The sequence below is a fragment of the Artemia franciscana genome, chromosome 19, assembly GCF_032884065.1.
Source record: "Artemia franciscana chromosome 19, ASM3288406v1, whole genome shotgun sequence".
Taxonomy (NCBI): Eukaryota; Metazoa; Arthropoda; class Branchiopoda; order Anostraca; family Artemiidae; genus Artemia; species Artemia franciscana.
Genome location: NC_088881.1, coordinates 26,453,864 through 26,467,004, shown reverse-complemented (window position 1 = coordinate 26,467,004; position 13,141 = coordinate 26,453,864). Strand labels below are relative to the sequence as shown.

At 34.9% G+C, this 13,141-nt stretch overlaps 1 protein-coding gene across 1 annotated transcript in view; it reads right to left on the bottom strand.

Moving 5' to 3' along the window:
* LOC136039490 (syntaxin-binding protein 5-like) overlaps positions 1-13,141 on the bottom strand; it is a gene marked incomplete in the record, with an annotated part of 340,696 nt that overhangs the window by 162,319 nt on the left and 165,236 nt on the right. Inside the window, 1 exon segment of the mRNA XM_065723280.1 lies at positions 12,847-13,105. Within this exon segment, the coding sequence (XP_065579352.1) occupies positions 12,847-13,105 (259 nt within the window).

The following is a 13,141-nucleotide window of genomic DNA, read 5'->3' as shown; positions in this document are numbered from 1 at the left end:
AATTTTGAGATAACTATATTGTTAAAAATAGTTCAAAGGTCAGATGAGGGAAACTCCAGTATCGATATACCCCCCCCCCAGGGCCTGGAGGCAGGCGTTGTAAATTATGCCCTGGTGGCATACATGGTTCTTATGGAAGGGATGCTGGTATAAACTTCAGAGAGGGCTCATTTGATTGAAAATTGAAAGTTCTAGTTTGTTTTTTAAGTCAAGGGAGATTCGACTGCAAATAGCCCCCTACGCCCCAAGCCCATCTGATAAAAATTTTGAGTTAGCTATGTTGTTAAAAACAGTTCAAAGGTCAGATAAGAAAAGCTACAGTGTCGACACAACCCCCAGGGCCCAAGGGCAGGCGTTTTAAGTTATGTGCTGGGGGCTAATATGGTTCTTATAAAAGGGATGCTCGTATAAGCTTCAGAGAGGGCTCAACTGATTGAGAATTGAAAGTTCTAGTTCACTTTTTAAGAGTCAGAAGAGATCTGAGGCCAACTAGCCCAACCCCCAAGCCCATCCGATAAAATTTTAGTTAGCCATTTTGTTAAAAATAGTTCAAAGCTCAGATAGGAGAAACTCATGTGTTGATGCAACCCCCAAGGGCCCTGGGGCCGGCGTTTTAAGTTATGCTCCGGGGGAATATATGGTTCTTATGGAAGGGATGCTCGTATAAACTTCGGAAAGGGCTAATTTGATTGAGAATTGAAAGTTCTAATTTACTTTTTAAGGGTTAAAATAGATCGGAAAGCAACTAGCCCTCCTCGACGCCCTTCTTTCCTCAAACCCATCCGATAGGAAATTTAAGACAGCCAGTTTTTTTAAAGAGTTCAAACATCATAGAACGAAAATTTTAGGGTCAACACAATCCTTGAGGGCAGGCTTTGTAAGTTATGCCCACGGGGCATATATGGTTCTTATGAGAGGGATACTCATATAAACTTCAAAGAGGGCTCATTTTATTGGAAACTGAAAGTTCTAGTTCACTGTTTAAAATTCAAAAGAGATCCGAGGGCAACTAGCCCTCCACACCCTTTTTCCCCCATACCCATCTAATAAAATTTTGAGATAGCCATTTTGTTAAAAATAGTTGAATAGTTCATTTGAATGGAAACTGAAAGTTTTAGTTCACTTTTTAAGAGTCAAAAGAGATTGGAGGGCAACTAGTCCCCCCATCACCCTTTTCTCCCCGAACCCTTTCGATACAAATTTTGAGATAGCCATTTTTTTTAAATAGTTCAAACGTCCGATAACAAAGACTCCGGTGTCGACGCAACCCCCCAAGGCCCAGGGACAGGCGTTATGAGTTACGCCCATGGGGCATATATGGTTCTTATGAGAGGTATGCTCGGATGCTCGTATTTATGGAAGAAGTAGTCGTAAAAACTTTGGAGGGACTCAAATGATTATAAATTGAAAGTTCTAATTCAGCTTTTAAGAGTCAACACTGATTCGAGACTGAAATTTTGAAAAAGCTATTTTGTTAAAAGATCAAGTAAAAAAAACTCCAGGGTCAAAACATCCCTCCAGAGCCCGGGGCAAATCTTCCCTATCCCCCGGGGCAAGGATTGTAACTTATATAAGTTGTCAATTATTAGAATATAACGTTCTCCGGAAGTGGTGGTCTTATTAACTTTGGAGGAAGCTCATTCAATCGAAAATTAGAACTTCTAGCTTTTTTTAAGAGTCAAAGTGATCAGTGGCCAACTAGCCCACGTCCCACTTATCCGGTCATAATTTGGAGATACCCATTTTGTTCAAAATAGTTTAAAGTCCAAATAACTATGCTTCCGGGGTTGACCCCTCACCAGCCCCGGGGAAATGGCTCTGTGTTACAGAAATTTATTATTGTTACTTTGTTTACTTCGATAATTGGATTCAGTGATTTACGTGGTAACTTCGATTTGCGGTGCAAGGGCTAGTAAGTTGTGCAACTTGCTTATTCTTGCTTAGATACTTTGTTTTCTTTGGTACTTTGTTAACGTTGATCCTTTCTTTACTTTGATACTTTGATATTGTAACTTTGATACTAGTTTTGATACTTCGATGATGAAAAAAAAATGGATTAAGGATTGGTTGTGAGACCGCGGTCGTTTTCAGGGAGTGTGGGTTATCTGCTTCTACCTCACTACAAACAAGAGTATGGTTACTGCCTGTTTCTCCAACGATAAAAGTATAAGACTTGCTGCGTATTTTGCGCTTTACTAAATGGAATTATAAATATTTTCTTTTGTTCTTATTACAATATTGAAAATAAAATGAAAATTGCAGTGAAACCAGAACAGAATTTACAAATGGGCCCACTGGGCTATGTGGCTTTCACTATTGCCAAAGTTTTGGGGATTTCCCAAAAAATCTTGCAAAAACGAAGCGGCAAAAACGTTTGGGCCTAGAGGCGTCAAAGATTTAAATCCGGCTGTGTGAATCAAAATCTTTAGCAGGTGAAATTTTAGCATTTAATATCGTTATATTTCCAATATTCAATTTAGTTTATTAGTTCTTACCAAAACTGTTAGTTTGTTTTGGAATAAAAAAAATATTTTGAAATAGGGAATTTTGAAATACTTGAAACTTCGGAAATCAAAAACGAACAAAAGTTAATTAAAAAAAAACTTTCCAGAAAAGAAGTTTTCTAAAGAAAAGTAAAGGCCATATTAAACTGAAGATCAGAAGAAATAGAAAGCTACAACAACTCAAACTCGAAACAAACAGAAGTTAGTATTAAAGAATAAGTGAAACCCAAAACGAACAGAAATTAAATAAACAATCATAAAAAAACATACAACAGGTACTAACATAAATGAATAAACAAATCTCAAACGAGTAAAGCTTAAGTTGAATAGGCAAATCAATTTTAAAACGGACAAAAATATTTTGCTATTGAGACATAAATGAAACCCAAAACGAACAGAAATTAAATTAACAATCATAGCAAACAAACAAACAATAGTAACTAACATAAACGTGTAAACGAGTAAATAAACCTTAAAACGAGTGAAAATTAAATTGAATATGCAAACTCAGCTTGAAACGAATAAAAATCTCTACAAAGAAGAGTTTGAGTTTTGCCTCCTTCTTTCACTGTATAAGTCTAATACCTACTGCTTCATTGGCACTTTACTGAAAACGAATTATATTACAAATATTTTCTTTTGTACTTATTACAACATAGAAAATAAACAGAAGAATTACAGTATAATTAAATTTTTAACAGAAGAGCTTTCAGCAATTAATATCATTTTATATTAAATATTTAGTTTAATTTGATTAGTTCCCTCGAACACTGTACAAGACAAATTTAGCTTCACTACAAACAGGAGGATGGATACTGCCCCCTTCCCTAACTGTAAAAGTCTAAAGCCTGCTGCGTCATTGGTATTACAATCGAAACGAATTATATTACAAATATTTTCTTTTGTACTTATTACAACATAGAAAATAAACAGAAGAATTACAGTATAATTAAATTTTTAACAGAAGAGCTTTTTAGCAATTAATATCATTTTATATTAAATATTTAGTTTAATTTGATTAGTTCCCTCGAACACTGTACAAGACAAATTTAGCTTCACTACAAACAGGAGGATGGATACTGCCCCCTTCCCTAACTGTAAAAGTCTAAAGCCTGCTGCGTCATTGGTATTACAATCGAAACGAATTATATTACAAATATTTTCTTTTGTACTTATTACAACATAGAAAATAAACAGAAGAATTACAGTATAATTAAATTTTTAACAGAAGAGCTTTCAGCAATTAATATCATTTTATATTAAATATTTAGTTTAATTTGATTAGTTCCCTCGAACACTGTACAAGACAAATTTAGCTTCACTACAAACAGGAGGATGGATACTGCCCCCTTCCCTAACTGTAAAAGTCTAAAGCCTGCTACGTCATTGGTATTACAATCGAAACGAATTATATTACAAATATTTCTTTTCCGGGTATTGCAGCACTTAAAATCAGAATAAAATTATCAGGTGAAATATAATCTTGAAATGAAATGAATCTTGAAATAACAAATATTTTCTTTTCCGGGTATTGCAGCACTTAAAATCAGAATAAAATTATCAGGTGAAATATAATCTTGAAATGAAATGAATCTTGAAATAACAAATATTTTCTTTTCCGGGTATTGCAGCACTTAAAATCAGAATAAAATCATCAGGTGAAATATAATCTTGAAATGAAATGAATCTTGAAATAACAAATATTTTCTTTTCCGGGTATTGCAGCACTTAAAATCAGAATAAAATTATCAGGTGAAATATAATCTTGAAATGAAATGAATCTTGAAATAACAAATATTTTCTTTTCCGGGTATTGCAGCACTTAAAATCAGAATAAAATTATCAGGTGAAATATAATCTTGAAATGAAATGAATCTTGAAATAACAAATATTTTCTTTTCCGGGTATTGCAGCACTTAAAATCAGAATAAAATCATCAGGTGAAATATAATCTTGAAATGAAATGAATCTTGAAATAACAAATATTTTCTTTTCCGGGTATTGCAGCACTTAAAATCAGAATAAAATTATCAGGTGAAATATAATCTTGAAATGAAATGAATCTTGAAATAACAAATATTTTCTTTTCCGGGTATTGCAGCACTTAAAATCAGAATAAAATTATCAGGTGAAATATAATCTTGAAATGATGGTCTCTCAATTAATTAATATATCAAACATTCAGTTGATTTTATTTGTACTTTTCAAGACTGTTCAAGACACATATAGTTTTCAGTCAAGCGCCAATGAAGCAGTAGGTTTTAGACTTTTCAAAAAGTTGTGGTAACGAACTGTAGTAAAGAGCAACCCGGCTCAATAGTAACCGAAACTTAAAAACAAGAGCTAAGAGCTCATATGGCACTTGTGACGAGGTCGGAAGAGCCAAGAGCCAAGAGCTCATATGGTATGAGCTCTAGCAAAATTCTAAGAATCAATAGATTGATTTAAAAGGAAAATCAGAGGCTTAATGCCGGTCATGATTTAAAATAAGAGCACTGAGTCACGACGTCCTTCTAAACATCAAAATTCATTAAGATCTGATCACCCACTCGTAAGTTAAAAACTTCAATTTTTCTTATTTTTCCTCTCCCTTAAAACCCCCAGATGTTCGAATCGAGGAAAACGACTTTATCAAGTCAATTTGTACAGCTCCCTGACACGCCTACCAATTTTCATCGTCCTAGCACGTCCAGAAGCACCAAACTCGTCAAAGTACTGAACCCCATCACCTAACTCCCCCAAAGAGAGCGAATCCAGTCCGGTTACGTCAGTCACGTATCTACGACACTTGTAAGCATTTTCTAAGATTTCTGGTTTTCCCCCCTCCAGCCCTCCACAATGTCAACAGATCAGGTCGGGATTTGAAATAATCCCAAACATGAGTTCCTTCTAAATATTAAATTTCATTAAGATCCGGTCACACATTCTTCAGTTAAAAATACCTCAATTTTTCTAATTTTTCCAAATTAACAGCCCCCAGCTCCCCCAAAGAGAACGGACCCGTACCAAGTATGTCAATCTCGTATCTATAGCTTGTGTTTATTCTTCCCATCAAGTTTCATCCCGATATCTCCACTCTAAGCGTTTTCCAAGATTTCCGGTCTCCAAGATTTCTGTTTCCCCCCTCCAACGCTCTATATCCCCGGATCCGACTCGAATTGAAAATGGAGCATATGAGACATAAGATTCTTCTATATATCAAGTTTCATTGAGATCCGATCACAAATTCGTAAGATACCTCGATTTCACGTTTTCCAAGAATTCTGGCTTCCCCCTCCAACTCCCTTCAATGTGACCGGATCTGGTCAGGATTTGAAACGAAAGTTTTAAAGCACAAGATCCTTCTAGATATCAAATTTCATTAAGATCTGATCACCCATTCGTAAGTCGCAAATACCTCATTTTTTCTAATTCTTCCGAATTACTCCTCCCCCCACCTCTGCCAAAGAGAGAAGATTCGGTCCGGTTATATCAGTCACCTATCTTGGACTTGTGCTTATTGTTTTCACCAGGTTTCATCCTGATCTCTCCGAATTAAGCGTTTTCCAAGATTTTCGCCCCCCCCCTAATGACACTGGACCCGGTCGGTATAAAAAATAAGAGATCTAAGTTTCGAAGTCCTTCTAAATATGAAATTTCATTAAGATACGATCACTCTTTCTCAAGTTAAAAATACCTCATTTGTTCTATTTTTTAGAATTAACCTCCCCCCCAAACTCCTGCAAAGAGAGCAGATCCGTTCCGGTTATGTCAATCCCGTATCTAGGACTTATGCTTATCTTTCCCACAAAGTTTCACCCCGATCCCTCCACTATAAGCATTTTCCAAGATTTTAGGTTCCGCCCGCCTAACTTCCCCTTCACCGGATAAGGTCGAGCTTTAATATAAGAGCTCTGAGACATGATTTCCTTCCAAACATCAAATTTCATTAAGATCCAATCACTCCTTCGTAAGTTAAAAATAGCTAATTATTCTAATTTTTCAGAATTAACCTTCCCCCCCCACTCCCCCAAAGAGAGCGGATCCGTCTTGGTTATGTCAATCACGTATCTAGGACTTGTGTTTATTTTTACCACCAATTTTTATCCCGATCCCTCCACTCTAAGCGTTTTCCAAGATTTTAGGTTCCCCCTCTATTCCCCCCATGTCACCGGATCCAGTCGGGATTTACAATAAGAGCTCTGAGACACAATATCCTTCCAAACTTCAAATTTCATTAAGATCCGATAATTCCTTGGTAAGTTAAAAATACCTTAGTTTTCTAATTTATTCAGAATTAACGCTCCCCCCAACTCCCCCAAAGAGAGCGGATCCGTTCCGGTTATGTCAATCCTGTATCTAGGACCTGTGCCAATTTTTTCCACCAAGTTTCATCCCGATCCCTCCACCATAAGCGTTTTCCAAGATTTTAGGTCCCCCTAAATTCCCCCAATGCCACCGGATCCAGTCAGGATGTAAAACAAGAGCTCTGAGACACGATATCCTTCCAAACTTCAAATTTCATTGAGATCCGATCACTCCTTCGTAAGTTAAAAATACCTCATTTTTCTAATTTTTCAGAATTAACCCCCCCCCAACTCCTCTAAACAGAGAAGATCCGTTCCGTTTATGTCAATAACGTATCTAGGACTTTTGCTTATTTTTCCCACCAAGTGTCATCCCGATCGCTCCACTCTAAGCGTTTTCCAAGATTTTAGGTTCCCCCCTCCAACTCCCCCCAATGTCACCAGATCTGGTGATGATTTAAAATAAGAGCTCTGAGGTACGACATCCTTCCAAACATTAAATTTCATTAAGATCTCATCACCTGTTCGTAAGTTAAAAATACTTCATTTTTTCTATTTTTCCGAATTAACCGGATCCCCCACTCCCCCTCCAGATGGTCAAATCTGGAAAACGACTATTTCAAAGTTAATCTTGTCCGGTCCTTGATACGCCTGTCAAGTTTCATCGCCCTAGCTTGCCTGGAAGTACCTGAAGTAGTAAAACCGGGACAGACCGACAGACAGACAGACCGACAGAATTTGCAATCGCTATATGTCACTTTGTTAATGCCAATTGCCGTAAAAATCGAATTTTGATACCAATAGGTATATCAAAATAATTGTATTTTTATGCTGATGTTAAATATATAAGGTTCCATCAAGATTAGTTTTACCAATAAAAAGTTACGAGCCTGAGAAAATTTGCCTTATTTTAGAAAATAAGGGGGAAACACCACCTAAAAGTAACAGAATCTGAACGAAAATCTCACCGTCAGATTCAGCGTATCAGAAAACTCTACTTTAAAAGTTTCAAGCTCCTATCTACAAAAATGTGGAATTTTTTATTTTTTGAGAGAAGACAGATCACCGATACGTGTTTATTTGTTCCTTTTTTTGATTTTTTTTTTCAGGGTTGATCATATCGACCCACTAGTCCTAGAATGTCGTAAGGGGGATCATTTTAACGGGAGTTAAAAGTTCTAGTGCCCTTTTTAAGTGACCAAAAAATGGAGGACACCTAGGCCCCCTTCAACGTTAATTTTTTCCCAAAGTAACCGGATTAAAATTTTTTGATACTTAGGCATAGTCGAAGAACATAATAACTATATCTTTGGGGACGAGTTAATCCCCCACAGTCCCTGGGGGAGGGGCTGCAAGTTACAAAGTATGACCTTTTTTACATATAATAATGGTTATTGGTAAGTGCACAGACGTTTTCAGGGGGATTTGTTTGCGTACGGGGGGGGGGGGCTGGGTCAGGGGAAGGGGTTACGTTAGAGAATATTTCCATGGAGGAATTTATCATGAGCAAAGAGAATTTCCATGAAGGGGGCGCAGGATTTTCTAACATTATAAAAAACATAAAAAAAATAAATAAAAAAGTTTTTCAACTGGAAGTAAGGAGCAGCATTAAAACCTAATACTAATAAGAGGGTTCGTCTCCTTCTCGATATCTCGCTCTTTGCGCTAAAGTATTTTTATTAATTTCAACTATTTATTCTAAGGCCTTTGTGATTCAGGGGTCATTCTTAAAGAATTGGGACACAATTCAAGCATTAGTGTAAAGAGCGAAGTATTGACGAGGGGGAGAACCCCCTCATATAAGTAATAAAAATATTCAAATATAGAAGTTCGTTATGTAAGTTAATTCGTTAGTTACGTATATTTATTACAAATAAAAACGCTCGTAAAAAAATAAAAGTTCTACTTGCCTTTTCAAGTAATCAAAAATTGGAGGGCAACTAGGTCTCCTCCCCCACCCTTTTTTTTATCAAAATCGTCCGATCAAAACTATGAGCAAGCCATTTATCCAAAACAATAATGCAAATTTCGTTTTAATTATTCATATGCGGTGACCAAAAACCAAAACATGCATTAATTCAAAAACGTTCAGAAATTATAAAGTTTTAATGTTGCTCCTTACTTCCAGTTAAAAAATTTTTTTTTATATTTAATACAGTGAAAGGAGGCAAAACCCAAACAATTCTTTGGAAAGATGTTTGTTCGTTTCAAGCTAGATTTGCACATTCAAATTAAGTTTCACTCGTTTTAAGATTTATGTATTCATTTAAATTAATTTAATTTAATTTAAATGCTGTTTGTTGTTTGCTATGATTGTTTATTTAATTTCTGTTCGTTTTGGGTTTCATTTATCCTTTAATAGTAATTTCTGGTTGTTTTAAGTTTCAGTTATTGTAGTTTTCAATTTCTTCTGATCTTAAATTTAATATGGCACTTCTTTCCTTTAGAATATTCCTTTTTAAGAAAGTTTTTACTTAAATTAATTAACGTAAAAACTTTTTTTTTATTTATCACAGTTTCAGCCTATGCCATCATCTAAACGAATTTAGACTTCCTAATTTTCTCTCTCTCGCAGAAAGAGTAAATCAGGCCAAAAAAGAATTTCAGTGTGAGTTGGAGTTATCACCCTTTGGTATTGTAGAGCACTTTACCAGCCGCACAACCAAAAGGTCATATGGTTATAATCTAAAAGAACTCAATATTAAGGGCTGACTTTTGCGTGACTTGGCTTAATAACGTCCAAAAATGGAAAGATAACACGCAGAACATTAGCTACTAGTCATTAAAGCCAACTAGCCCGTAGGATCATTTTAACAGCAAAAACTTGATCGATAGGGTTAGAACTTACCTGGATTGCTCTGCTTTTTAACCATTTGCTACCATGCAAAGGCTTTTACAAGTTAATAAAATTTCTCGACACAAATTCTCGACAGCTCTCAGAAATTTGAGGAAATGCATAAATCTAGCACAGTGCACAAATCTTTGGCATTTTAGTGAAGCATTTTATCCTAAGCCGTCAAATAAAGATTAAAATAGCTTTTATTATAATTGGTTTAATGATTTAAAGTTTGATCATAATTTATATATTTAATTCGTACGCAATGAATTAAAATGCAATGGTTTCCCCCTTTCTTTTAGTAACACTGAGATTGTTTTAAAACTTAAAGTGAAGGATCCTGTAGTCTGTATAAAGAAAAAATATAAAACATTTTAAGACAAGGCGAAAATTATCCTTTTAGTCCACAATTTATTTCCGTTTTTTAGTAACAGTTCTGGCTCTTAATGATTTATAGGCTAAATTTTTTTAGCAAGTGTTTTTGTATCTTTTTTTGTTTTGTGTTTGATTAATATTTGATATTTTTTTATTGTAAGCGTTATCATTTGTTTTTTCTTTAGATTATATTGTAGCCTACTCCTCATTTTTTGAGGGAAATAAAGAAAATAAATAAATAAATAAATAAAATATTAAATTTTGACTGAATTAATATTTATTATCGGTATTCGTATGATATAGTTCCAGTCACTCAAGTTGTTCATCCATTGACGCACTGTAAACCGGTTTCTTTCACTAGTTTCTTTCAGTTTAGCGTGCGACAAGACAAAACAGTGACAGAATAGATGAAAAATATGTAATTTAGGGTATATATTTTCACATTAGGGGGTGAGGGTAAAGCATTTGGACAGTGTGAAGTCAGAAAACAATTCTTACTTCATAATATGTAGAATAATTGTAGCTAACACATTTTGCATGCAGACCCGCTATACTTTACCCCCACTAATGTGCAAATATATGACCCAAATTTGTTTCTAAAGTAGTATATTTTTATCGTACTTAGGTATCAAACAGTTCGTGGTAACGAACTGTAGTAAGGAGCGACCCGGCTCAATAGAAACCAAAACTCTAAAAAATGGAATTTTGATACCAATAGCTACATCAAAAGAATCGCATTTTAATGCTGAATTTAAATATATAAGTTTCATCAAGTTTAGTCTTATGCATCAAAAGTTAGTAAGGAGCTACATTAAAAATTAAAACGAACAGAAATTACTCCGTATATGAAAGGGGCTTTTCCTCCTCAACGCCCCGCTCTTTACGCTAAAGTTTGACACTTTCTCTTAACTCTTTTTTTAAACAGTAAGAAACTTTACGTAAAGAGCGGGCTCGTTGAGGAGGAAAAGCCCCTTTCATATACGAAGTAATTTCTGTTCGTTTTAAGTTTTAATATCGCTCCTTACTTTCCGTTACAAAAACTTGTTTTTTTTATTTTTTTTTTAAGTTTTTTACTGTTTTAAAAAGAAGAGTTGAGAGAAAGAGTCAAACTTTAGCGTAAAGAGCGGGCGTTGATGAGGAAGCAGCCCCTTTCATATACGAAGTAATTTCTGTTCGTTTTAAGTTTTAATGTCGCTCCTTACTTTCAGTTGAAAAAACTTGTTTTTTTAATTTAATATTTCACTAGGATCAACCTAACTTCACTTCTTGAGTGGTCGGCGCTATATCATACAAGTACCCTATTTTCTATTTACCTGAACTGTATTGATAGGAATTATATAATTAATGCAAATCAAAGTAAAATTAGTTATTTAATGCAATAATTTGTATTTATTGATAAATTAGGAGAAGTGAGGTAGTGAAGTGAAGAAGTGTCAACTGAGGAAGGGAAGAGGTTATTTGCTAACTAAATCCTCCCAGATCTTGAAAAGTATATTCTTTGTGTTATTTTCATTGAAGAATACCTTTTATTAGTATTTTCATTGATCGTTTTAAGAAAACTACCCCTCCCCCTCCTAAGTTTTGAAAAATGCATTTTAAAAAACACATTTTTTGTGGTGCTTACACTGAAAAATACCTTTTTTTGGCATTTTGACTGAAGAAAAAAAAAATTAGAACTAACCCCCCAATATATTTTGAAAAACATATATTTCAATGTACACATGTTAGCTGTAAGAGGGAGGAACAGGGGGGATCACATTTACTGTGGTCGGCTAAAAATTTTGAACTGACTAGTGCTAGTAGCTAACTCACGTTATTTTATATGAAATTCATGTTTTCTTGTTGTTCAGATCGCTGTTTATATTTTTTTTTTTTGCGAAAAAAGAGATTTACTATGAAGAATTCAAATACGAACTATTTTTGTGAGCTTTTCAAAGAAATATCCTGTTTTTGTCTGTACTAAATTACAGCTTTATTACTTTAAAGCTGGGAGCTGAGAAGAAAAAGCAGGGGGGAGGGATCAACCGTTAGAAAACTAGAATCATACAAAAAGTGCAAAATACTGTAAAACTCGGATAAAAGATTACTTCTTTCAGGGAATTCATTTTGGACCTTTACCCCACCTCTCCTGTTGAGAGTTTGTGTAATTACCTGATTACTTTAAAAACTGTTTTTATACTCACTCATTATACCGTTCCCTGAAATATTTAATTGATGACAAGGTTGTTATATCTAGAAATTCACCTTCATAAATTTTGCAAACAATTTAAAAGAACACAAAACTTCACTTGGGCAGCGGGCAGATCCAGAGGTCGAGCCCAGATCTTTGGGGGGGGGTCAAGGTTACTGGCTGAATTTCAACGAGTTTTTTACTTCTAAAAAAATCGTAAGCTAGGACTCAGATAAACTTTCACCAGGAGAAAGCAGCTCCATCAACACGCCTAAAATACCATAACTTTGGCCTTTCTTTAGCATTTGTCTATAAATATATTAACAGGATTTGAACATTTTAGGCTACTCAAAAAATGATTTCAAGGATCCGCCCCCGCTGTAAAAACTTGTATAACTTTCTAAATTGTAGGACTACTAAATATACATATAAACGGAAAACATAGATTAAAACATCGGTAGGATAACTCTTAAGAAAATTTCTATAGGAGAAAACAGCTCCACTCTTCACGCCTAGAATACTCTAATTTTAGTCTGTTTTAGCATGTATCTCTATTAATATGTCAACAGAATTTGACCCTTTAAGACTTCTCAGTAAAAGGTTCTCAGACCCTCCCCCCGCCGTAAATACTTAAACCAATACAGCTAGATAATACTTAAACCAAAATGAACTCACATTTAAATCTCCGGTTGTTTCAACCTTTCTAAATTTGCATAAAATGACGTTGTTTGAGGTAATGGCGACAGCCAGCATCTTACTCTCAGAGCATAATGCAACATGTGTCACTGCAAATGGTTCTATATCTCCAGCGCTGCCTGAATCTGTCGAGGATTTGGACTTCCATTTCTCAAAGTTTTTTGTAATCTTCATTTTATACAAAACTTGGAGCGTGACAGACGACGTGTCCCAAAATTTAATTGTACCATCCTCGTGCCTTCAAAAAATTAGAAAATTGGACTAAGAATTAAAA